Consider the following 27,165-nt stretch of genomic DNA (forward strand, 5'->3'; position numbering starts at 1 on the left):
TCTGGTAAGCACAAAATATATTCAAAGCAAGAAACAACTGTCAGATATGAAAATAATGTCAGTTTTAAAAACCATTAGATAAATTATTCACAAAAGCTGACAAGAAGGACACCAAACTGACATTCAGTTATCCTGAATGTAGAATATTTAAGGGTTTTCAAGGATTATAACACAGTTTGGTACTCATTTGTAAATATGTATGGGTTTGTGTAAAACACTAATTTAACATTCCCGAAGTAGTAAATGTATACATCAGCTTGATTTTATCAAACCAATTTTCTCTTGTGCACCTTCAACAATTTTCTGCATTTCAAATTAGAGATACAAAAAGATTTAAGGAGAAAAAAATGAAGGCAAAACTATACAACAAAATAACAGCCTAAGACAGTATGTGTAATGCAGAAAACATGCACTCTGACTTACTCTTTCTGCTACTTTATAAAGAAAAAATTTAAAGCACTTGTCCTGGGAAGCATAATGTTCCATCAACATACAGTCAGCATATTTTCTTGATGAGTTCTTGATCAGAAATGGCAATGTATGAAGCCAGCAAGAACATACCCACACCACAAAAATCTGCCAAGAACTCAACAGAAGCAACACAAACACACAGGAGCTGCTGCCCTGGATCACACCAAAGCTGTGTGTAGCCTCTTTTATTAAGATGGTCATATCTACCTTTCAAAGTGAAACTTTCACATCCTAAGTTCTGTCCCAAAAATGAATGTAAGTCAAATGTAAGCCAATTTAGCCCCAGTATAACCCAATTTAGACGGCAGGAAAAAAAAAAATCACAGTATGTTAAAGAAATCTGTCAGGTTCCTTTTTTTTTTTTTTTCATATGGATTTGAACCAGCTACAGAAGTATGCCAGGCCCAGGAGTCTTGAATGACCTTTGCCTTGTTTGTGAGCTTTAAATCCTGAAAAAACAACTTCAGGAAAAGACTGGCAAACACTGAGTGCACACAGCCCCAGCTGGGTTCCGCCAGTTCTGTGCTTGTGTACAGGTCTGAAGAGTTCAGCATTTGGGAAAATCATGCCTCAAGGAATTTAATCAGCAGCTATTCTCAAGTATTTCTCTGCAGCCAGTTGTTACTCCCCTGCCCATGCTCCCAGCAGGCTGGTTGGCAGCACACACAAAGCTCTCAACAGACCAGACCTGGCTCTTTTTTAGCAAAGCAAGTTTGTAACTCTCTATTCACTTTGCTAAACTCTCTCATTCCAGAAAGCTGAAATCCTGGCCTTTTTAAAACTGGTTCCAAACCTCCCAATGACTTTACTGAAGCCAGGATTATACACTAAGGATGATGATCATGAAATACACACTGAGTATAAAAGATGCTTCTAGCAGTAGAAATGTGAATTCTGTAATAAATTTCTGCTGGATGAAGCTTAAAAAGCAATGAAATGAATACAGCTAATGAACATGTTAAGATCACATGCCTCATACAGTACACAGAAATTGCTATGAGCTGCTTTTAAGGTGGGATGAGAACCAATACAATCCACTTGGAGCTGCTTTTCACATAGGAAAATACTTAGGAAATACAGATTATTTTTTTAATGTTATCACGAGTTTGTGAAACAAACATAATAAATCAAATGTGCTAGATTTTAGCATTTCAAGAAATAAGCCCAGACTAAAACAACCCTATACACATTAAATTTTACACAGAGACTTAATTGAGTTCTAAGGTATATGGAATTAGTTCTGCTCTCACACAGGCACAAATAAAGAAATTTGATGTCCTTAGATGGAAAGTTAGGTTACGCAGACAGAAAAAGGCATACATCAGAAGCAAATTTTAATATAAAAAACAATACCTGCAGCAGGGGTCCTGATTTTCAACCTGTCAACCTCCATGATAAAGTCATCTTTCAGGAAGAGGAAGCCAATGATGGAGAAGAGATAAACCAGGATGAGAGCAAGCACTGCAGTGAGGATAATTGAACGGCCATTCCGGGTAACACTTTTTATCACATTTAGCAACGTCTCCTCCCTGTACACCAGATCAAACAGCTGGGGAAAGGAGAGAGTAGAGGAAAAATGAATACAAATGAGGCAATATATAGATGCTACAAAGAAAACAATCTGAACTACTGAAACATGCATCCAGCCATGTTCTACATTCTCAGCTTCATAAACTCACATTGATCTCAGTGGGAGCTGGTCATGCTTATGGAGGAGGAAATCTAGCACAGAACTTTACATTTTAAAATTAATTATAGCAAAATCCACAAAATATATTTGAGTCTGATTCAGAGATGGACAACACCTACCATCAAGATCTGTTGTTTCCCCATGTTTAAAACCAGGCTAGACTAAAATTTAAACAGTGTCTTCATACTATGGATCTATAGCTACAAAGTAATTTTCATGTTATCTCTCATCTGACAAACATGTATAGGCTGTAACGCAAAAATACACTCATACATATAAGTAATTACATATTTGTAAACTTTCTTTGAGCTCATGGCATCATGTAAATGTCACATGGACAAGGATTGGGGTCACCTCTTAGTAGGACAAAGTTAAATTTATTTAAAGTCACTGTTTGTATAAGACTAGAAACTTCTATTCTTCTCTACCCTGCAGTACATGGTTTCCTGGTATTTAACTTTAAAGAAAACTATATATTAAGGTAATACTGCTTTAAATGTCAAAAGCCTAAGCCAGCAATTAAACGTGACAGGAGCTTTACAAGAACCTGTAACTTTTTTCTCCTACAATTTTCTTGATGTTCTATAGTGCTTTGGACCTTATCTATAATGTATGTATTTCTACTTCAAAACACTCAGATTACAGATATAAAGCAACACACTATCATTTATCAAAATGCTCCACAGAATAAGGTGTTAGCCACAATTTATAAGATCTGAAATCGACAGCTTTGTGAAAGGATTGATAATAAAGAAAGAGGGGAGACAGTTATGAACAAGTATTAGAGTTCAGACTACATCCACTACTAAGTGAACACCTGGAAGCAACCTGGGTACATGGATAATGTCCATGAATCATGGACATTGGTCAATAGCAGTCACTGAAAAAGTAAGTACATAAAATGTTTCTTAAGCTGCTTGACACTTTGCAAAGTATAACTCATTGAAAGAACAGCAAATAATTTGTGCATTTTTAAAGTAGGAGAGTTACATCCATTTGAAGAGGGTCCTTCAGCTACAGCAACAATCTTGGCTCCTTTGAAATCTGCCCAAACTTTGAAACAGACTTTAATGTCTAAATCTGGAAAGTCTGACTTCAACAGACTTTAGGAGCTCCACCTGAGTTAGCACTGAACCCCTGAAAATTTTAGTGTGCTTAACACATCTTTGAAATGCTGGGAGTTCATCACTATTCAGGAAGCTGAGAAAAAATACAACAGGAAACGTAATGATGACAATTTAGTCAGTGTCCCTGCAAGTTTCACATGTTCCACTATAGAGCAAAAGGATCAGCAAACAAGAGCAGTGAAACACCTCTTACTGCTACTTAGCATGAAGGGAGCAGTTAGTGGAGTTTAGCATAGTTTTCTGTGATTCATTTTCACTGCACCTGTACCACGTTATTAAAAGGTATTCCATCTGGGTAATGGCAACAAAAGAAAATGAAGTGGGATACATTTCAAGTGATGAATCTTCCCGCTACACCAAAAGCATGCCATCCCCACTTCCCAAGTAATTTGTTAAAAATATATTGGGGATGAGGAATAGGGATCCTTTGGTACAGGTATGATGCACACACTCTTGGACAACTGCCCCCGAAATGTTAGGAGTGACAGAACACACAGGAATGGTAGACAGAGAATATGGAGAAAGCTGGGAAAAAGGAGTGGGCTGGGTGATGATTGCCTGAGAAGAAAGGAGCAAACTTTCAGTTCTAAAACAGATAAAATAAGTCCTAACAGAAACAGGTTCTTATAAAAACAGCAGCTCCTAAGGGGCAGCAACACAGCAGCTTGCTAAAAATACGCTTGATTGTCAGGAAGAAATTGAAGACAGCTGCACGGGTAACGGTATTTTCTATTTTTGCAAAGTTTTCCTCTCCACAGCAGCACGTACTTACCAGGAAGCTGTAGAAGAACTCGTGCACGCAGAGGCCCAGCATGCAGACCAGGACATAAGCCACGTGGTAGAGAAATGCCATGTCCATGATAACCGCTCTGTAGCCACGGGTGAAGGTCCCGCGGTTCCCAACAAAGCTCACCAGGAACACGATTTTGTTACAGAGCTGGGGGGAGTAACAAAGGCTAGGTTTATGCCTCAGAAAAATCCTAGTATTTATTGTTTGAGTTGCTGTCTAGATAGGTTGGTTTGACTAAATGGACAACCTTGAGATAGCTGGAGTGAGGTGAGGTGTTGGGGAAGATGAAATAGGAAAGCCCTATAAATATGATGGCCTGGCAAAAGAGTTAGAAAATACAGATATTGAGATGAGAACAAGACTTGAGATACCAAACCTTAATTACTGAGCAACTCGAAAACAATAGTACAGCCAAATTGAAAGCAATCCCCCCTTCTAATTAAACAATGCCCTTTACCTACAGATAAACGCAAAGGTCAAATGGAATGTTCTGTCTCACCCCCCAATGTATGGTTCGTCCCACACCTGTAACCCTCCCCTGAAGTATCAGGTATCTGTAACCCCACTGGCCCAAGTCCTGTTCCAGCCCACCTTGAAGCCCCCTGATAAGGTGTGCCTGGGGGACTGGACGCTTTCTTGGAACTTCCTCCTGGGACCCTCACCTGGAACCCTCTCTCCCTCTCTCTCCCTGGGCCTGCCACGAGTTGCGGCTAGCAACTCCAAGCAGGGCCCTTCACCCTTTATAATAAACCACATCTTCTAAGACCTGACTTCAGAGATCCTTCATCACCACCCATCCAAACTGTCCTGGAGCCCAGCATTCCCCGCAGATTGGCGCCCAGTGTGCAAGACCGACCCCCACGGACTGGCGCAAAATCCAGCTCTGACAGAGCACTGGGAATGAGCCCATGGGTGAGTGGAAGTACATCACCTCTCCAACACTGCACTGTGCCTCATCACACTGTGATTTATTCCTATAACATTAGCGAATAGGTGGGCAGGATTAATGTCACGAGGCATTAAAATCCAGCTGGGGAGTGAACTCCCAACAATTTTGAGTTTAGACCCGAGACTATGTAAGAGCAGCTAGGCATGCTACTACCAAGAGAACAATAGTAACACAACAGAAAGTGTGGGTGGGGGTGTGTGAGATCTATTTCCTTCAGATCATGTTCTTCAATTTAAAATCCCTAAAAAAACCCTCAGAAATGAGGACATTTTTGAAGTATAGCATTTAAACAACAGCATCAGATTCTCCCTGGCTCCTGAGCTTTGCCTGCACACGAGCAGCAGTGCAGCAGTGAACAGGAAAGGGCCTCACCTCATTTCTCTGGCAGTCCAGGACAAGGAATGAGGACTCAACACGATTCCTTTGTTCACAAATTTGACGTGGTCAACTGCTGCTTACTTGCCTTTACCTTTATGTCTGGATATTTTTCAGTATGTGAAATTCTCACATACAGAACTGGTGGCAAACAGCCCAATACTTCATGCTGGGGTGAATTAGAGCTGTAGCAGTCAGGCAGAAATTTAAATAGATGACTTGTGAGCACGACTGTGTATCTTACCAAGCTCAGTAAGCATGCAGACTTATTCATGTCTAAGTTAAGAGATCTGGCAAGGGACTGAGAGAATTTTTAATTTTGAAAACTTTTCTTCCTGTAAATATATTTAAGGTCTCAGAAACATTTCAAAAATTTGTGTAAATAGTGCTGAGAATATTGGTAGAGAACATTATTCTTTTAACATGAGAAACTGTAGATTTGATTGCCCTTATGCAGCAATATTTCTTTAAATTTCATATTGTTTTTAAAATATTTGCATATGCACAAAACGAAACCAACTTTTTTCTTAGCTTCCCACTTTGCTGACACTGCTGTTTCAGGATGACTGGAAATTATTTTTTTTTTTTGGCTTAACCAATGAACCAGAAAAAGAAGGTTTTGCACAGCTCTAATCAAACGAGTTTTTTAATAGGAGACCCTTAATATCTTTCCTTCTGCTGAAAGGGAAATTCTGGTTGCTTTTGAAATACTTACATTAGCAGCACCAAGGAGTATCAAGGTAGGACCGAGCCCTATAGTATATATAGACCTGAGAATAACAGACACCAAAAAGGGTCGAATGCCAACAGGCTTGGAGATGAAAAACAGCATTGCTGTGCAAAACGCCACTGCTATCCAGAGGAGCATGGAAAACAACGGTGAGAGTGTGCCTGTGCAGAGGAGAAAGGGAGATTTGAGAAAGGCATCTTTGGAGACTCCATTTTTCACCAAGAAACAGATCCAAAAGATCAATTCCTTTGCCAGCAGAGCTAACAAAAGTGTGATTCATGCATCACAACTGCTGACCACAGCTTGTCCTAATTGCAGCAGGAGCTATTATTCTCGGAGTATTGTTGCTTTTTGCCCAGGTAATAATATGAACAGCTAATGAAATTTCCATTAAAATCCAGGGAGTGCTCAGAGATGGAACAGTTTACCCTTCTCCTGGAGCAATCCACTAATCAGCTCCCTTCTGCAGGGATCATTAGGGCCCCTCCGGTCTGATTCCATGATTGCTCAGCTACAGAAATAGCCAGTCCTGGGGGCAGCATAGCAAGTGGCAGCGCGCTGCAGTGCCACGTTTCCAGCCGCAGCTCCCGAAAAAGCAGCTCCCTCCCGAAGGGCCGCGGGTGTTCCGCGGGAGCCTCCGCCTCTGCACCGGGAGCGGAGCGCTGGGCACAGCGGGAGCGGCCCCGGGCAGGGCCAGGCAGCAGCCGCGGACCGCTGAGCGGCTGCGCTCGGCTCCCGGGCAGGCAGCGACTCCCGGCTCCCGCCGCCTGAATAGCCAGTCCCTGCTGCTCTGCAAGATGCTGGCTCCAGGTGCTCCCCGAGCTTTGGGCGATGCCCCTGTTTTCCCTCTCCCCTCTGCTTAAAGCTCTGGAAACACACCATGTTGCTGTGATATAAAAAGCACATTCAGATCTCAGGGCGCTGTCACACTTGTACACTGATTTCTATTGTTATGAGATGAACCGAGAGGTCAGTGATGGGGGAGAAGGGAATAGAAAATTTAGCTAGACTCACAATAAGAATCTCTTTGGCAACAGATACACAGCTGAGCAGCATCACTGGGATTAGAAAACAATGAGACGAGGCCCTAGCCTCAACATTCAGATGGCATCTGAACTTTTCCAAAGTTCAGGAGTGTTTCTATCCCTGGTGGGAAGTTCAAGGTCAGCTCTGTCAGAGAGTTTCTTTGCCAACAAGATTTGAAAACTTTTAATGGATCCTAAAAAAAATTACTTTCAAGCCCATCTGAAAGGTAAGGCCAAAGTTCCCTGAGATTCTTTCATAAACCAGTTTTCCTTCTTCCCTACTGCAGGTCCAATTTCATGCTGCAGGACCCACATCAGTACCATGTGCAGACAGGCACCCTGGAGTCAAGGAGTCTTCACAGAACCATGGTTTGAGTTGGAAGGGACCTTAAAGATCATCAATTTCCATTCTTCCTGCCATGGGCAGGGACACCTTCCACTATCCTGGGTTGCTCAGAGCCCCATTGAACCCGGCCTTGGACACTTCCAGAGATCCAGGGGCAGCCACAGTTTCTCTGGGCAACCTGTGCCAGGGCCTCACCACCCTCACACAGAAGAGTTTTTTTCTAATATCTAAACTAAACCTACTCTCTGTCAGCTTGAAGCCATTCCCCCTTGTCCTGTCAGCATATGCTTTTGTCTCCTTTCTTTCTTTTAGGCTCCCTTCAGGAACGGCCTCCAGCTCGAGCAGTTTTGCCTATGTCATATTACATAAGAACTACAAGTACCTACTAAAAAGCAGCATTTTGGAATTATTAGATCAGTCCAAGTACCTGAGACAGATGAATAGAGGTGGATTTACACAGGGTGAAGGGGAAAAATGGGAGACAAACTCCAGCTGTTGGATCAGGCTTTGGTGGAGAGGGAGGCTGGAACTAAGGAGGCTGTCTCATGACCTGCTGATCCGATTTGGTCACACCTATTCCTTACTGCTCAGGAGTCGCTTTGGCTTTACAAACACCAGGAGCTGGAATCCTGAAATGCGCTGTCACTGGATTACTGGGGCCACTTAAACTAATGCCATATAAATCTGCAGTTCAGAATAAGTATTAATACCTACTGATTGCAGACTAGAGGATTTCCACGAGTATAGATTAGCTAAAATTTAGTAGCTTAAAAGGTTTATTTTTAACCCTTTATTTCTCCTCTCATCCTCCATGGGTTCTAATGTGCTCTGAGTGACTCCCCAGTTTACAAAGCACAAGATGCTTCCTTTCTCCAGGGCACAGCCCTGCAAACTCTGCCTCACTCCATGAGGCTGTGGAGCTGCCTGAGCTGTGACCTGCAGAGACCACCCTGTGGGCTGTGAGGGCAGCGTGGTCCCCATGCCAGTATATTTTAATCTGCAGCCTTTCTGTTCTGCCAGCCAGCAGGAATGTTTGCTGGTGCCAGCTGTACTATTTGTGAAAAGCACATGTATCTACTAGAAGCTGGACTGCTTCCACCAGCCCAGTTCACATGCCATCAGACAGAGGTGACTTTCAGTCACATTACTGACTGGTCACCAATCAAAGGCCCAGAGGTCAATGGCTCTGCTCCCATTACCAGTATTCTAAACTATTTAGTGTCCTTTATCCCAATTAAGCTTGTTTGGGCTTCAAAGAGGCCTCCTGCTAGTCTGCTGCATTTATAGGAAATAAAAAACTTAATTAAATATTTCCTGTGACATGGGATGAAGCAGAGACAGAATCGTAAGTTTTAAGAGTATTTTTACATAATGCATTTCTCCTCTGCAAAAGTTATGCCCTTTTATCCCAATAAACAACACAGTCAAAAGCCAACAAGCTAGTTTTCAAATAATTCTCTTCCATATGTTTTCAAGACTGCAAGTCATTCAATTTGGTCAGCCTTAAGGAATCTCGGTCCCTTTGCTGCCAGGAATCCTCCTTCAGTTCAGAAGCTGCAGCTAAATGTGTGCAGTGGGACACTACAATATGGCAATATAAAAAAATAGATCATCTAGATCATCTCCAGCTTATGCTCTGTCCATTCTGCTCTGCATTGTGTGGGCCATGTGACACACAGATCAACCACCACATTTCAGACAACATCTGGTACCTACTCAGGAGACACTAAATGGCTTCCAGATATGACTGCACCTGAGAATGCAGCTTTATTTGTTACCTTAGAAATGAAAGCATCTAAAATTAAAACAAAAAATAAGACCAAATTCTACTTGCCTTCATCTCCATCATCTCCAAAAGGGTAGAACAGAGCAACTGCTAAATTGATGAATACAGCAAGGTTGAAGGAAATGCTCCCCCAGAGAGAGATGTGTCTGGAGAACCAAAACAGGGCTGGATTATCTAGAAAGGCGAGAAAAGGAGCAATAAGCTGAAAGCAAGCAGAAACTCAATCACCAATGACCCCAAGGGAATTAAATACAGATTAATGTAGAAAATATGCAGATCTTTAAAATTAACTATAATAGACAAATATTAAACATAGGTTTGCCATAAAACAAAGTTTCAAGCAGAGCTTTTAATCCAAAGATCACAATACTGTTTATTATATACTGGAGTTTTGCCTCTGGTAAGATTTTAGGCCTGGATATTTTGCAAGGGCGTCTTTTTAGCTGCATCTGAACCTGCAGCTTCTGTGCATGAGGACATAAAATCAAGCACACAACTAGATTTTAGCACTCTGAATGCCAGTCAACCAGAACACCCAGAATGTATCATCCAGATGACCTATTTGGACCAAGTACACCGATGACATAGGCAAAGAACCATGGAATGGGCATGGTTTCAGAACTGCAGTATTTTCCCCACTTCTGTCAAACTAAAAACATTTTGATCTGCTTGGGAAGCAGGCAATATTTGGTCTGCCTGGGTTTTGTTTGTACAAAAGCTGACTATTTCCTGTGTGATGCTCAGAAGCCCATGGTCACCTGCTGACAAACAGCTCTGTACTCCGACTTAAAAGGACTCAAACAAGCCATGATCTCCACATGTGAAGTGTTGTACAAACACACAGAAAGAGTCCATATCCCAAAGAATCTACAGTCTAGCTAGAAAATACTAAAAAGGGAAATAGTGCAAAACAGGGTTGAATCTTCATATGTATTAATGCACTAAAATATGTTTAAATGGATATTTGAAACAAGAGCCTATGTGCAATAGTGTAAATACATCTGGTCAGAGAGGTTTCACACATGATACATCCCTGTTAACTAGATTTTAAAGTACTGAAAACTTCCTGCAAGTATGCAGAGCACCCAAAGAAGATTTTTATAAACAGCAGACTCCTTCAACTGCATATCCTGCCTCAGGCTTCAGGCCAAATAGTCTTTAATAGCAATTAGGTAAATATTCAGATTTCACTGTGATAACCTTGTACTGCTGAGTGCTGAGATTTAAGCTTTTGGAGACACTGCAAAAATGACATCTGCCAATTTAAGCAGCACAGACTTCATGCTAACAGACATTTGGCTGAAAAATGAACCCAGCTTCAACTGAAATATCTTTTCAAATAATAAAAAAAACCAAAACAACCCAACACAGAGACTTGTGGGCTATTCCACTGATGAATGGAATTGAGACATTTCTGCTCTGAATAAAAATAAACCCATTTTCTTTGTTTATAGCATTAGGCAGGTCTGGTCTATCTAATTGTTGGGTTGCCTCTTTTGTGTTTCTAATGCAAAACCCCCAGATATGATTTTTTTTTTACTGAAGTAATTTTTCTACAATACAATGACTTTTATTCCCAAATATTCTTCAGATTCTGGAATCATGTATTTTTCAACTTCTATTCTGCTCAGTTCGTCAGTACTAAGTTTTTAGGGTGCCACCAAGAGAAGCAGACTTGGGTTGATGGAGTTTATGCTGAAGACTTGCTGCTGCTGCAAATTAAAGCCTGAGATTGACGTATAAGAAAGTGCAATAACATCCATGTTTCCATCACGTTCAGGGTGTTCCCACATTGCTCTGACTATCCTGCTGCTCTAGACCCTATTCCTTCCTTCCTTCCTGATCAGATTCTGGAATCATGTATTTTTCAACTTCTATTCTGCTCAGTTTGTCAGTACTAAGTTTTTAGGGTGCCACCAAGAGAAGCAGACTTGGGTTGATGGAGTTTATGCTGAAGACTTGCTGCTGCTGCAAATTAAAGCCTGAGATTGACGTATAAGAAAGTGCAATAACATCCATGTTTCCATCACGTTCAGGGTGTTCCCACATTGCTCTGACTATCCTGCTGCTCTAGACCCTATTCCTTCCTTCCTTCCTGATCAGTTGCTGTGAGCAGATGATGTGTGACACTCCAAGAGCATCTGCATTTTAGCAGTGATTGAAGTGATCACTTTAAGCCATTTTTATGTATGTTCAGCCTGGAAAAGAGAAGACTTTGGGGTGACCTAATTGCAGCATTCCAGTGCCTGAAGGGAGCCCACAGGAAAGATGGATATAGACTCTGGACAAGGACCTGGAATGACAGGACAAGGGTGAATGGCTTCAAACTAAGAGTAGGTTTAAATTGGGTATTAGAAAGAAATTGTTCCTTGTCAGAGTGGTGAGGCCCTGGCACAGATTGCACAGAGCAGCTGTGATGCCCCATCCCTGGAAGTGTCCAAAGCCAGACTGGATGGGGCTTGGAGCAACCTGGGATAGTGGAAGGTGTCCCTGCCCATGGCAGGAGGGGTGGAACTGTGTGATCTTTAAGGTCCCTCCCAACCCAAACCATTCTGTGATTCTAAGATATATAAAATACAACTTTCTGCTCCAAAAGCCAAGGGCAGAGTTGACAGTGGCTGAGCTGGCGGGAGCCTCCTGATCCAGGCACACTGGCAATAGCCCCATTCCTGCCAAGGGCCAGGAGCTGTACTGCCCACCAGGGAGCTAAAGACATTCAGGGTACCTGGTGGGGCTTCCCTGCCCCTCCTCTTGGTGGCCCTGCTTCGACCTCTCCCTCATGATCTTGACCAAGCAGCTCAAGGCCACACATGTGCCTCCCCAGTATCATGGGACATGCACCAGTATGGGCCAACTGGGACACCCTGCAGCCCAGTCATGCCAGGCTGATGTGGATTGGTAGAGGGGGACTGGCTCCATGGGAGCTGGGCAGATTTAAAGCAGCTGAGGTTCTGGTGAGAGATGTTTGTAAGTGACTGACATTTACGAGTCTTTTGATGGCCTTTCAGGAATCTGCAAACCTCAAATATGTAGCTATACATGTTTTTGTTAAATATTAGGGGCCTTGGTTTAATTAGGTGCAACACTATCAAGTTCAGAAGAACTACACTCAGTTCTTCCATCCCTCAATTTAACTTTTGGAGTCCAAAACATCATCTTGAACACATTAATAACTGCTCCATATTACACTTCTTTTATGGTGGCATGCAAGTGTCTCAGCAGACCTACACTCTCAAGCCCAGAACAGTTTTGGCTGTTGTAGTGTCAGAGTGAACAGAGAAAAGTGTATCATTAAAATGAAAGTATTTGAAGGTTTAAAAGCAAGGTTTTAGCATAATAAAGCTTTTTTTTTTTTCAAATTACATTACTTACTTCTAATTTTCTTTTGCCATTTCATCTCATTGTACAGATCCTCAGTCTGCTGGAAAAAGTCATTGACTTTGCTCCCTTGTTCATCTCTCTCTGTTGTGTTGAACACCCGACTTTTGGATTCCCGAGTGAGGAATTCACAAATATTGGGGACAGGAAAGACAATCTTTTCCATTGTTCTATCGTGGCGAACAATCTAGAAATAAAATACACGTTTGCCAGAGTGAGTGACTATCCAATCATTTTGTCATATCTTTTCTTGCTCACAGCTCCCCTTTTATTTACAAATGAATGCATTAATTATTTGAACATTACAATAAAGTTGGACCAATCAATCCCAAAACAGAGTAAAGCTGGTTTTATTTTCAAAAGCCTGCCTGAATAAGGTGGCAAATACAAGTCTCAAGAAAAACCTAGGTTCAGACTTTGCCAAATATAAAAATGTTGTAATTCAGAATGCTTCAATTTGTCAGCAAATTGAAACAAATCTGACCCAGTAAAAAGTGAAGAAGTTCAGGGGCTTTCTGCTCTGATTACAAAATGCTTTGCTCATCTTGAATCTGTTTCTATAATGGGATAAACTGTAAAGGTGAATATGCAAAAACATCACCTTGTTACTCAGGCAGCACCCATATCTTGTCAGTCTTTATCTTTTTACTTGACAAAACTCAAGGTTTTGAATTGTTTGCATTTCAGCACCTGCCAAGCTACTGGTGAGCAAGTTAGATTTTATTTCATCTCACCACACTGCCATCAAAACTGTTTCCCCATTCTGATTGTTGACTCTGCATTACTAAAAATACTGAAGTGGGTAGAAAACCCTTTTAGACTCTTACAACCATACCTCTGTGCAACCACTGGTGAAAATAAAAAAACACCACTATTTCAATTTCAAATCAAACAAATGAGATACATTAATATAGGGGAGATAATATCTGACACACTAAGCAGGTCTAGGACTGCTTTCAAAGACAAGCAGTTATCTATTTTGTATAGCAGCAATGCTGGGTTGAGTTTCACTCTTCTAGAAGAAGCTATTGGCCACATAAAAGTTGACCACAGTGCTTGTTTAATGCCTAAATTTACAAGCTACCCAGATAAACTGGCTGATAATTGCTAAGAGAGATCTCAGCAGCGGCCAAAGAATTAAAATACATTAAGAGAAGCACTCAGCTGCCCCCTGGACAACCAAGACTGTGGATCTTCCACCCATCCTGTGGGGGGATATCTCTGTGGACCTCTATCTAAGTCTGACCTATGGCAGATGTAAAGTTTAAAATAGAGAACAGAACTGCTGAACCAGGCTAAGCCTTGGTATTTTAAACAAAAGCCATATTGAATGTCTAGACCACTTCAAAACCTCTTTGTACTCCAGGCAGAGTTTTAATTTGATCAGCCAGAATCCATGGCTTTGAAACTCATGATTATTTATTTAAGTGATGTACCATACAAGATAATTCTTGACTTCATGACACAGCTTCTATCTACAGTCATTATTTCCCTAACAATTTCCCTAACATATTTTCCCTGTGTGTTTGGTAACACACAGGAAAGCTACTGTAAAACGATGGTTTGGAGCCACTTCTAATATAGGTGTGTATTCCTTTATCTTCCACAGCCAAAAGCATATTATTCAACCTTCTCCTCAAAAATAACCCACGCCATTTGGAAGCTTAAAAAGAGTAGCTACACCACATGTAAGATGCAGACTTGTCCATCTTCTGGAGAGCAATCATTTACCTCTATCTGTGCCGTATGTTTGGCGTAAAACCTCAAGGCTTCATCTCCTTCATCTGGATCTGACCCTGGCTTCAGCATCTGTTGCAATGTTTTATTGTGACAAGCCAACTAGAAAAAGAAGAAAAATCTGATTTATGTCCTGCTGCTATGTTTTCAGCTGTATCATCTCCACTTAACTAACACAAATCCTCCTTCCCCCCATTCCCATATACCTACATGCTCAACTCAAGTGGGGCTCTTTCCACAAGTAACAACAAAAATGTAATTACTCGAGAACAATAGAAATAATTTAGTCTTAAGAAGTCAGCAGAAAGTCTTCAGTTGAGATTTATGAAATGCAGCTTAGTCTGCAGCCTGGATGGTTTTTGGAGGGCTTTTGACAAATGTCAAAAAATTAGATTGAATGCTTCTTTTCGCTTGAGTTTAGACATAAAATTTACATACCTCTGAATACTAAATTACATTGACAATTAATTTTTCTCAGTGACTTCAAATGGCTAAACTAGGTTGTAGGTTGGTATTCCAGGGCTGTAACTATTTCTGAGGGACCTGGACTGTAGTGCCAGGTAAATACATCCTTAACTGTATAGTTTATATACACAGCAAATAGCTACATACACACATACACACTAATATTTATCTTCTATAAACTTTTAAAAATCATACACTTCACATGATTGATAAAACACATCTGCTATATGTTGAGTAGTAGATATTTTAAATGCCCCACTGATGTACAAAGTTTAAAAAGAAAGGTGTGGGCAAATGCATTCACAATGTCCTGTAGATGAGTGAGAAACAAAGACCTAATTGTAAGGCATAATGAAATTACTAAAAATTCAATTTTCCCTACATCATAGCAAGTGTTTTCCATCCAGAACAGCTGAGGCGTTTCACCTGTTTTAAGATGGGAAAAACTGCAGGACGAAAGAGAGGAAAAGCCACCTTGCAGATGTGATCCAGGGCTGAATCATCACAGCTGACATTACCACAACAGACCATTAGAAATGAGGCAGGCACACACTCAAAATGACCACAGGAACTGGGCCTTTGAAGTGATGATCACCACAGGTGGGCTGGGATTGTGCTACATGAAATAGCACAGCCTGGTGAGGAATTATAAAATAATTGCACAGCTACAAAAAGACTGACAGGGATTAAGTCTAAAACTAACATTGGATCCAAACAGATACTGTAATAATCTAACCAGCACATGATCTCTCTCATCTGGAATTTTCATGTCTCATTACCTCCCTTTTTTTTAACAAAAAGGCAGGGGAGAGGTACATATACAATTTAATCCATTTATTGAAGTTCCCTAGAATCTACTGATCAAAATAAATTTTCTTCTGGATCTCAATACAAACTTATTATATAAAAATTAATAAAAAATGGAACATCCAAAAGTAAGAGAATATCAGAAAGGGATATTCAGGAAGAATAAATGTGCTTCCAGCAACTTCCTTGGGGACAGAAGTCTGTTTGGTCCTGACAGCACAGCCCAAGCCGATGTGGCACATCATCAGCATTTTATAAAAGTGTCATGAACAGATATTCGGGGAGACCAGCAATTACATGGGGGTTAACTGCAGAGGAATATTGCTTCCATCAGTAGTAGATTTCTGTCCTGAATAGTTACTTTTTTGCTCTATCTAGCATGGATAGTATAATTACACACATCAATGTCTTTACCTAAACTTCCACTTATTTTTGAGACTAAAAAGGTTCTCTAAGAATATCTGACAAGTTCTTCCCCTTCACACAAGCCAAATAATCTGATCCAACCAGCAGCTTTTGCAGCATGACCACAAATCTCCTAGAGGTCCTTGCATGTTGTAGATGTATGTGCTTACTACTACACTTGCATGCCCCTCAAGCCATGCTCTAGAATCATGGAGAAAGAAGATGAGCCATGGGAAACAAGATAGTTACTGTTTAAAAATGCCCTTTCAGCAGTGTTATTACTTTTGCCTTTCTGCTTTATTGGATGTCCCTCTGCTTCTGTACTTAGGAAAGGGCAAGCAAGAGTGCCCAGTTCACCTTCTCTGTATCATTCATCATTCTGTACACTACTGTCACGTTCTCTTTTATTTGTCTCTTCTTTAAATTAAAACAATCCCTATCCTTCCCATCCCTCCTCAAACAGAAGACTCTCTGTGACCCAATTATTTTCTGTGTCTATCTCCAAGTGCCCTTTACTTTGGCTGTATCTCTTCTTTAAGATATGAAGAAGAGCACTGACTAGACAGAATGCAAGCACATCGTGCTTGGAGTGATGAATTAGCATAACCAGGAGCAAATATATTCCCCTTTTATTATCTTCTGAAATACAGAGGAACTTTGCCTGTATCTTGACCTTTATTTCTCCAGTGTGAACCATTAAGATTTTCAGTTTTCTAACAAATGACAAGTCAAGGACATATAGATAGTTCTTATTAAAACGATGCCAGTTTGGAGTAAGGGACCTGCTATAGATTCAGAATTTTCCATTAGTACCACAAAAAACTTTCTGTATTTGTACTTGAACTTGTATACAGAATTGGGAATGCCATTTGTAAACCATATAAAAACTCTAGATATTGCTAACTGATATGCTTTGAACTGTCCATAACTTTTACTGTAGAAGTCTCTCTTGATAAGTACTAGTAACAGAAATTCCCTTATCACATGGAGTAGAAGGGAAAACAATTACAGGCTCTCATGCTCTAATGGGACTGGCTAGAACAGGGTGTTCAGAGCCTGCTGGGGATTTGAGCTTGAGCATTTTTTGCTATCAGGTTTCACATGAACAGCAGCCACACTCTTTGAAACAGTGTGTATTTGTGATCTGCACTGTGCTTTCTGAGGCTGTGCTTTCAGGCTGTGACTGTCCCATGCTGATACGTGAACAGACTCTAGCGCTGCACAGCTGGGGCTTTCTAGCACAGCCAATGGACACAGTGACCAGAAGAACAAGCCAGGATTTTCTGTTCCAGCCAGAACTTCAACTGCCAGAAAGGCACACCAGAAACAACGAGGGATTTCTGACCAAACTGGAGCAGCTGCAGCACATTTCAGATGGGGAACCTACCTAAAGACACCAGGAATGTTCAGCTGGTGAAGCTGAATCTTCTTCATTCATAATTTCATTTCTCTCAGCTTCCAAATCTCTCAATATCCACTTACCTTCTGTGTACTCTAGACATTCAGACAGTAAGCTCAGGGCAAGGGGCCCATCAATTTTCTGCTCATATCTCAGTTTCTACACACGATGGATCCCCTACAGTGACACAACAATAACTACTGCTAATATTTCTGTATTGCCACACTGATGAAAGAACACTGTGGACAGCAATCTGAGAGAGCTCAGATCCAAAGCAGAGGCCCACAGTATGACACAGAACAGCTTTAGGAATGCTGTTATTTGGCAACATGGTATTTTCTGAAGCTCTGCTCTCACGATCGTTCTTTCGCCCCTTAATGAGCTCAGAGGCCCACGTGGGCCAGGGGGACTATGTCAACAGATGCCTTGACCAGGGCAGAGCTTTTTGTGAGATCTAAGACACAGCAATGAAAATAACAATGCAGTGACAAACTGTGAACCTTAAATACAGAGAGCTTATCCAAGTTTATAATACACCCTAGGTGACAGTTTGTGCGTGGTGGGTAAAGGCCGTGCAAGCTCTGAGTGATATTTTTTTTTCATATTTAACTGCTGTGATGCAGTAAAGTGCTATATCTAGTGTACTGCACGAATCTTTTGAAGCAGCTGGAGGACATGGCACAGGATGGACATGGCTGAGAGCAACTACAATGAGAAGAACAGTTCCATTTATGTTTGCAAAGCAAAGCTCAAAAATGCACCTCAAAAACACACTGCAAGTGTAACTGATACAAAAAAATAACCATTACTAGAGCCTGAATTTGCAAAGAGCCCCAGAAAAATCACCATTGTGGAGAAAACTCCCTCCCTCACTCACACATCAGCCACGACAGTGACAATATTTTAAATGTCAACACTGTATTTTACTGCTCATCAAGGCGTGTAGGGACAAGGAAGCAATAGCACATAATGGAACAGTGATTTCCAAAGAGGGGATGTGCAAGGCAATAGCTATATGAATAAAGATCATTTGGCTTTCAGTCAGCTCCCAAGGAAGGACTGCTGTTCATCTTGAAAGATTTTTACTTAAGAAATTTGGAAAACACTGCAATAAAGCATCAGTACAAAATGTGAAAGATTGAGGACAGACCAAGAATGCTGAAGACATTAATAAAGAAACAGTAGAGATAAATGACAGAATTACAAGTAATACTCAGTCTAAACTCCTGACACAACATGACTATAAAATTAGATCTGCTACTCATCTGGGATGCCATATATGATCAGCAGTGTGGAAAACCAAAGAATACCCAGCTTTGCAATTAATATATGGGTTTCCTGCAGGCCTGTAGTTTTATAGTCAAGATTACCTTGAACAAAAGTGAAGTTATTTAAATGCTCCTAAAGAAAAGACTGATTTAAAGCTGTGAACATTCATTTCACCAGCCTGTCATTAACTCATTGATGTGGTATAGTAGAGTGGTTTGCCAAAATGCCAGTGTGTGAATATATGTGTGCATGTGGAAAAATTGCTTGATAAGAGAAAGTTTTTCTCCACTTTTCAATATTTCTGTAAAACACAGAGCCCATCCATATTTTAATAAGGATGTGTCAGTCCTTGGTTATAACTTGTAAACTGCAAGGGCCTCTCAAGTTCTCATCAAAGGCATGAGGTCTTACCCAGTACACAGCTGAGATGGTTGTCAAAATTCCTGCTGATTACACCAGGCTTTGCTGAAGCCCCCAAAAGGAGAAGAAATACGAGAAAAAAAGTACAAGAAATACAAGCTAGAAACACTAGGTTGAAGACCCCCAGCATTTTAAAACTGCCAAACATGGGGGGGTTGGTAAAGGTGACTTTTTATTACTAGAATGGTATTAAGAGATCTAAAGGAGTGAGGTTTAGTGTCCTGTGATCAATCAGGCTTTTCAAGGAAAAGTCACTTCACAGGCTAAGTGTCAAACATGTTGAACTGATTTCCTAGGAAAGGCTGATGGAATAGTACAAAAAGCACTGGATAACTGACTGAGAAGCAGAAATAAAGACACAAAGAACACATATAGCTCCTGTGCCTTGATACAATTTACATTTATAGTATTACTACTAAGAAGTGTTACAAACATCTTAAAAAAAAAAAAAGAAACAAAATTCTTGAAATAATAATTATCCTTGTTCCAGTTCTCTCAGTTCTTCTCCCAGCTGTAAGGCAGCAGTAAGGCTGGCATATGATGGGGCACACAGGGCAGGGAAAGGGCACTGGGTCAGACGGCACCACGAGCGTGCTGGGGACCAGAGCTTGTTTTGGGGAGGGAGCTGGGTGTGGACATGCCTGTAAGCTGTCACACTGCACAGAGCCTCTCTGCCCTTGCCTCACTCCCCCTCTGGGGTGCCAGCCTGCCCCCTCGAGCCTGTCAGGGCAGGGAGGCCACTCCACAGGCCTGGAAGTTAATGAACTACAGCCCTTGGGGGAAGTGAGGTGAGAGTGTTTGTACCTGATGCCCAAGGTGTGATATGTGGGAGATCTGCTGTAAATTATCTTCACCTCTACCCTGTCAGTAACCACACACCTGCAGTGTGGGTTGCCAGCCCAAAGGCCAATGGTCTTTCACCAGGGGAAATTGTGACAAAATGTATCTTGCAGCAACAGCAAAACAATGCTCAGATGAGTCTTACCTTGCTGTGCCAACAGGCTTGGGAAACTGGGGCTCATTTACAGCCTCAAACTCATCCTCCTTTGTCCTCTTCTGTCCCCTTGGCTCCCAGAGCCAGGCAGTGTGAGATCTGGCACCACCAAACCCCCTCACCAGGGATAACCCAGTCAGCTCACCAAACACTTCATTTTCTGCTTAGAGAGCAAGAAAGGATAAAAAGGCTGGCTGGGGACTGACAAGAAAACCCCCAAGGACTGAGAAAAAAAACAGCCAAGAGAAAGTCAAGGGAGTAGCAAACAGGATGGGTGACAGACAGAGGAACACAGGAGACAGAGAAGGAGTTCCTCTTCCCTGGTGTGCCAGGACCTTACCACGTGCCAGCTCCCTGGCCAGGGCAAAGGAGAACATTCCAACTCCACCAGTAAACAAGGAGAGAAAAAAGCAGGGAAAAAGGAAATGTCATCTTAACCATAACTGAGCAGAAATTTTTATTCCAAGTAGCTGTACTAAAAGCAATAACAATTCCTCAGCTCCCCATGTTCCAATCAAAACTGAATGGTGCTTTCTGCAATACACAGGGCAACTTCCTTTTCAGAAGTCATTACAGTTTTATAGAGCAGCACCTTTGCACTCTGCCACAAAGCAATCTGTTAACATTAGGAACAGCAGGGATGGAGCAATGGGAGACTCTCAAATCAAGTATTCATTGATTTCATTTAGACAATTATACCATACAGAGCAACCAAAAGGGTTTAGAGTTAATCCTTCCCTGATGGCTTGTGGTACATGAGCAGGTCCCTGGGTGGTCCAGACTTTGGATTCTGTTTCTGGGTCTTCCACAGCCTTGTGTAACCTCTGAGGCACCAACTCTCCTCCCCAGCCTCCACATGGGGCACACTACAAATTGTGGCTAATAGTGATCTGCCTCACAGGGGAGAAATAAAACACCTCAATATTATCACATAAAAGAAACCACCACAGCTAAGTGAACTCTATCACTATTATGTTTGCAGCCCCCCATAGTAATTTCATTGCTATTTTTCTTGTGGCTTTGCTGTTCTTTTTTACCCTGATGAAAACCAGCAGAAGATAAAATGACTTGCTAATATTTCAATGAACTTTACTTCCACTCGCCTCCTTTTTAATTTCTTTTGCAGGCAAAGCTGAGTTCCAAAAACATGAAGTGCATACATGTGTGGGGAAGTTCAGGTCAGACAAAATGCACTGCAACCAAACAAATTTAATTTGAGGTGGGTGGATGTGAAACATCTCCACGGGCTACGTGTAAACTGTCACGGGCAGCTGCGCCTGCTTGAGTCAAACCGACCCAATGCATACACTTGGATTTTGGTGTATGCTGGCCATACTGGACAGCAGTGGACATAGGATGTGGGCAGCAGTATGCAGTCCAGAATACGACAACAGGAGGACACAACTGCACTCAGAGACTGCCTCTTGTGATTACTGTAAGCAAAATTTTGCAAATATTGCAAATTTGCAAATAGAGAATGGAAAGAAATCAGATGGTGGAAGTGTCAGACATGATTATAGGGAGGTAATGAGAAAGTTCAGTGGAAAAGAAGGAAAAGGAGAGCAGAGTTTCTGCAATTAGTCTTCTTCAGAGCAGAAGGAGAAGATCCCAGCCTCATGCTAGGACAGGCAGACAAAACCCCTGGCACCAATGTTGTATAGACACTGTCTGGGAAAGGCCCAAACCAGCAGGTACATGGATCCCAAATCCACACAGCGAGAGAGCCAGTCACCTCTAAAAGCCACCAACACTTTATATACATCCAAAATACGTAAATACAACTGAGATAAGAGAGCTGTGAAAGGCACATCCTTTTCAGGAACTCTTAAAATCCTCTTGCTCCCAAGCCCTTCACTTTCTAATGTTTCTCTTCTCTGCAGAATGGGACTCTCTGCCAGCTGTCTTCTTCTGTCTACTATGTGGCTTCTCTAGAAAAGCAGGCTAGCACAAACAAAAGGAGGAATTGCTGCTGACTCTTACTTTGGGGGCAATGTGGTGAGGGAACCACAGTTTCAAGATCTTAAGAACGGACAGACTTCCTTCTGTGAGCCATAGGACCAGGAGACGTTGACTGGCACTCAACGTCCCTTCCTCTGGCACCATAAGCACAAAGTTCCTTGTGGGTTGATCCTTCCAGAATGGACTCATCCTGTTCTTCAGATCTACCCACACTTGTCTTCTCTCTTACATTTTCAGGATAGTGCCATGGTTTCTTTGGCACACTGTGACCCCTTCAGCCGGATGCAGTCCACCAACCCAACCTGACATCGTCACCAGCTCTGCCACAGGCAGGTGTGGCTTGGAAGATAGCCCCTGCAAAGGCTGGGATAAACCATCTCCCTGTCTTCAATGAGGCACATTGGAGGTGCTTAACTCCTCAGCTGCAGCCTGGAATCATGGCTCAGACTCTGTGATTGATGTCAAATTAAAAACCCTGTTCATAGCCAGTCCTGTACACATCCCACCTTCTCAACACTCCGAAAAGCATAACTTGCTCATTCAGAGTCAAAAACATACGAGACTGAAGCAGCAAGCAAACAGCTGAAGTTGAAACCTGTTGAACTCACAGCAGACATGGATTTCCTACTATCTGCTGGGCTTGATGTACATGCTTTGTAGGCTACAAAACAGGGCAGTGTACAAGTGTGGAGACAGGAACTGAGAGATGACTCCTCTCAAACAATTACAATGATGAGATTTTCCAGCATTTTCAACCATGCTGTTGAATCTCTGCCTCCCCCTCCAACCAGCAGAGCAAAACATCCCTAAAAAATAAAACTAGGAGCATAGGACCAGCAAGAAGAGAATGTAAAATGATAAGTTGTTCATTCCAACTCTGTATTATGGCTATTGTCCTCAGGAGAGCACGACCACCTGGCACCTATGAAATAAGAGTTCTTGGTGGAAGTAAAAATTTCATCACTCTCCTTATCAGATATTCACAAAAAAATGCTGTTTTACCCAACCAACTTAAATGGTGTTCTGCAAACCCAAAGACAGAAAAAGCTGGAAAGATTTTCCAAATGAAGTTCATTCAAGGTTACCACAGACCATCACTTGTGAAACAAACTCTGAAAATCATTGCCCATAGAAAAAGGCAGAGAAAAGGCTTCTTTAACCCCAGGTTGATTAGATGCCTGCTTCTGTGTGCAGGTCTGAAGGTGATCATAAGTAACTGATCACTTCACTTTTGGTGTAGAAAATAATAATCGGCTGTTAAAACTAAATTTCACAGCTGGACACTTTTATTCAGTGTCTCATAAAGCTGCCTCAGAGAAAATGCAAGGTGAACCTCATTTTCACTTTTCTGCACTGTGTTAAATGAATGAAATACAAAGGATGGCAACTGAGCTCTGCTGATTTGTAGATTACAAATTCAGATCTTGTCTGGAAAACTCTATAGTGACTGAGATACCTAATTAAATTGTGACATCAGAGGAGAGTTAACTCACAGAGCAACTGTGAGGAACAGACATATTTTGACATTCTGTTTAATGCTCTTTATTTTTGTTAACCTGTAATTACTTCAATGACTACTGAACATAAAAAAATATGTCTTTGTTAGAGAAGATGCTCCCCCCCAATTTTAATTAAGGTGTAGGATTTCACAATGCAGATATCTGAGGCCTATAAGAATGGCTCTGATACTATTAAGTGAGACTAGATTTCACTTCCATGGTATTTCCAAGGTTGCCTCACTTCTCCTCAAACCAAACCCCAGCCGAGGGTAAAATGTTTTAGTTGAGCTGTACTTAGAAGAAAAAGGTGCACCTTGGTTCACTTGAAGGTTACCTCTAATGGGAAAGCTTTGTCCCTGACTCCAGGGTGTTTACACTCAATACTTCGTGTAAATCAACTTCCTTGATGAGGGGAGTTTGCAGCAATTTGAACAAAATAGCTACATTACATACATTTCTGAGCCAGTGAAATGTGCACACAGCATTCGGGGCTGGCTGAGTGTGCAGTGTGCTTTGAAGGGTGGCTTTGGAAAGATGGCACTGTGTGGTCCCACATTTATTGCCTCTCAACGGCTTCTGGATTGAGTTTACTCAGTTTCCAATGAAAATTATGCTTAATTCTACATAATGCTTCTCCAAGCAATATCAATCTAAAAGTTTAAAGTCAAGCCAACCTCCTTGTGACCCCTATATCATCACTCTTAAAGCATGACAAACGCAAGCAGGCAGCTCCAGAGTAAGAGTATGGTTTGAGGGCAACAGGGCAAGTTCTCTGCCAGTATAAATCAGTATTGCTTGCCTACTTTGAGTAGAGGCATTCCCACGTAGACCAGCTGTGGACACAGCTAAATGAAGACCCATTCTACAAGTGGGAAGAGAAGGAACTGCCTCACGGGTGACAGAGAACCAAAGGAGGACTGAAGTCCCTCTGTCCACCCCATGCTGCTTGAGACAGCAATAAAAAGGTAGTGTGGTTATTGCTAGGACAGGGCTGCAAACAGAGCTGAGAGCAGAGAATGTCTTGAACAGTATTTCATTGTCCCACAGCCAATTTTCAGAGTAAAACCACAGACTAATGTGAAGATTTCACAATGCAGACATTTGACAAAGAAAGGATATTTCTTCTGGTGTAATGTTTGGGCCCCAACACCAATTCAACATATTTCCCAATGACAAAAAATCTTGTAAACCACAAAACACAAGGATTACAGAAGTTAAAGATAGAAGAAGAAACCCACAAAGCAGAAATATTAAGGCCACCTGTGCTCTAGTGAAATGCGCAGTTGCCACAGTCAAACAGGATATATCTCTCATTAACATTACATATAATAAATCACACACATATGTAGAATAGACACTTCATCTTATTCTAGAGAAGTAGGACCAGAAAAATTAAAATAAGCTAAAGCTTTTGTGGCCCACCTATGGTAAAAAGCTCTAGCTTGAATCCTAGCAGCTCTTAGCAGCCTAAGTCAACACAACACCAGATGGAAAACAGAGGTGTCTATGTAGATCCCTATCAAAGCCAGAACAGGATTCTGAGGTGAATGCTTCCAAGGAGAAAGGGAGAAAAAGAAAACATCAAAGGACAAGTTGCCAAGGCTATAACCTGAGACCTAACATCAGCCACAGAGGTTTATTTAACCTTTCAGGTGCTCATTAGTGTCAAGCCTTTGTGGCAGCTTCCATACTGTCTCTCCATCCTGCAGCTGGCTGAACATGGAGTTACATCCCATCCTAATGAGCCACAAGGAGGGTGATGTGCATCCCTGGCTTCTGTTTCAATCTTGGCAATCTCAGTGTAAAAGCCTTGCAACATCTTCTGATTCTCCTGACATTTAATTAGCTGGTGTCATTTTGATGCCATAACCTGTCTCATCAGGATGATAACTACAAAACAACATGTGGAGCATAAAAGTTCCATGAAAAGTTTCAGGTCTGGCAGCCAAGCTTACGAGTCCCCTGACAGTCCCGGTTCCTGGGACTGGTTCCCATTAGCCCTTTGTTTTGGCACTGAGCAAGAGCTTCTCTGTTAAGGACAGAGAAACAAAAAACCACCGAAAATCTGCAAAGCTCAGCACAGCCTTGCAAAAAATGACATCCTGTCCTGCAGAAAGAGAGCATCCTCATTGCACAAACTCACACCTATTCATCCTGAAGGACAGGTTTATCCTACAGGATAGAGTCCATCATCTTCTGGCCTCAAAAGGTAGTCCTATTTAATTGTGTATAATGTTTTTCTCCATTTGTCACCTGGTACTTGGGAGGACAATCTCCAACAATACCTGCCAAGTGCTTCTTATCCACATCAGCTGCACAATTTGACAATGGTCATTGCTAAACAAAATGTGAGCCATCCACATTTGCACTCAATATAGCCAGTGGTCTTTTTTTCCAAAATCCTAGTCTCATACACAAAAACTTTTTTTTTTTTTGAGAGTGTACTAGTCAGTGTAAAAACTCAAATGAACCAAGACGTTTCATTCACAAAACATAATCAACTGAAAATCTTTGTCATGACAACCTAAGCACAGCCTAATGTTTTCTAGAGACAGACATGCAACTACCTGAGGCAGAGGATGAGCAGAAAGAACTCCACAAGCTTAAAAAATTTACTGAACCAGTGTGGTCCCCAGACCTCAGTTCATCTGGAGAATCCTTGCTAGAGCTCAAAGGTGTTTCCCAATTGGATAAGCCTATCTTTTAAAGCAAAATGCTCTGGGAACTCACAGCTCCCAAAGTGACAGGGAGATTTCTTTTAGGCAAATGTTATGGCAACACTACTATCAAGGGTGAAGGCGTTCTTGCAAGACTTTTCCACTTGCCTTCTATTCATCTTATTTCCATGGTATAACCATGATATTACAATTTCAGCCAGTTCATGCCCATTGCAGACTACTGGGCTGTAACTGGTCCCACCAGTTCCCTATCCTAAACAGCATTTCAGGTGCTTCTTTGATGTGTCTTAGAGAAGGTGCTTGTCAATGCACAGTACTGAGCACTTAATTTCTGCCTTCTTCAGCAACATTACTTTGTAAAAGTCAAATTTCACCCTGAATTTATGCATGACCACAATCACACTTCATGCAGGACAGTGTTTGGTTCGGAAGGTTTTGGAGGAGTCCCATGCAGTGATCCTTTTCCACATTTGGAGGCCCAGATTTACAGTGCTCTTGTTTCCTCACACATTAAACCATGGAAGATCTGCATGCATCATAAGCCAGGTCTTGCCATGGAAACCCTTGACCTGGCTTGAATTATATTCAGGTCAAGACAAATGGATGAGTACAAGAATCCACATCTACCTTTTAGTGTAAGTTTTAATAATTGTCTTTTATTTTATACATGCACACACATACTCAAGGGAAAAGAAGGTCTAAGTGAATCTTTCTGAAAGTTAAAATACAGCTAAGTGAAGGAAATCCAGGAAGTGCTCCAAAGTACAACACTAAAAATAATCACCCACAAAAAAACCCTTAAGCCCTACAATACCTCCCTCACACATGAACACATTTGCACCCATTGCCTTATGAAAGCTCTTCTT

At 41.6% G+C, this 27,165-nt stretch overlaps 1 protein-coding gene across 1 annotated transcript in view; it reads right to left on the reverse strand.

Annotated features, from left to right (window-relative positions):
• The window catches only part of ITPR2 (inositol 1,4,5-trisphosphate receptor type 2), a 244,006-nt gene that overhangs the window by 32,811 nt on the left and 184,030 nt on the right, over positions 1 to 27,165 (reverse strand). The window contains exons 46-51 of the mRNA XM_053942273.1: positions 14,399 to 14,506; positions 12,662 to 12,854; positions 9,338 to 9,463; positions 6,118 to 6,293; positions 4,061 to 4,225; positions 1,825 to 2,020 (exon numbers count right to left, since the gene is read on the reverse strand). Coding sequence (XP_053798248.1) covers positions 1,825 to 2,020; positions 4,061 to 4,225; positions 6,118 to 6,293; positions 9,338 to 9,463; positions 12,662 to 12,854; positions 14,399 to 14,506 — 964 coding nt within the window. The remainder of the gene's footprint in view (positions 1 to 1,824; positions 2,021 to 4,060; positions 4,226 to 6,117; positions 6,294 to 9,337; positions 9,464 to 12,661; positions 12,855 to 14,398; positions 14,507 to 27,165) is intronic.

This window comes from Vidua chalybeata, chromosome 5 (assembly GCF_026979565.1).
Source record: "Vidua chalybeata isolate OUT-0048 chromosome 5, bVidCha1 merged haplotype, whole genome shotgun sequence".
Taxonomy (NCBI): Eukaryota; Metazoa; Chordata; class Aves; order Passeriformes; family Viduidae; genus Vidua; species Vidua chalybeata.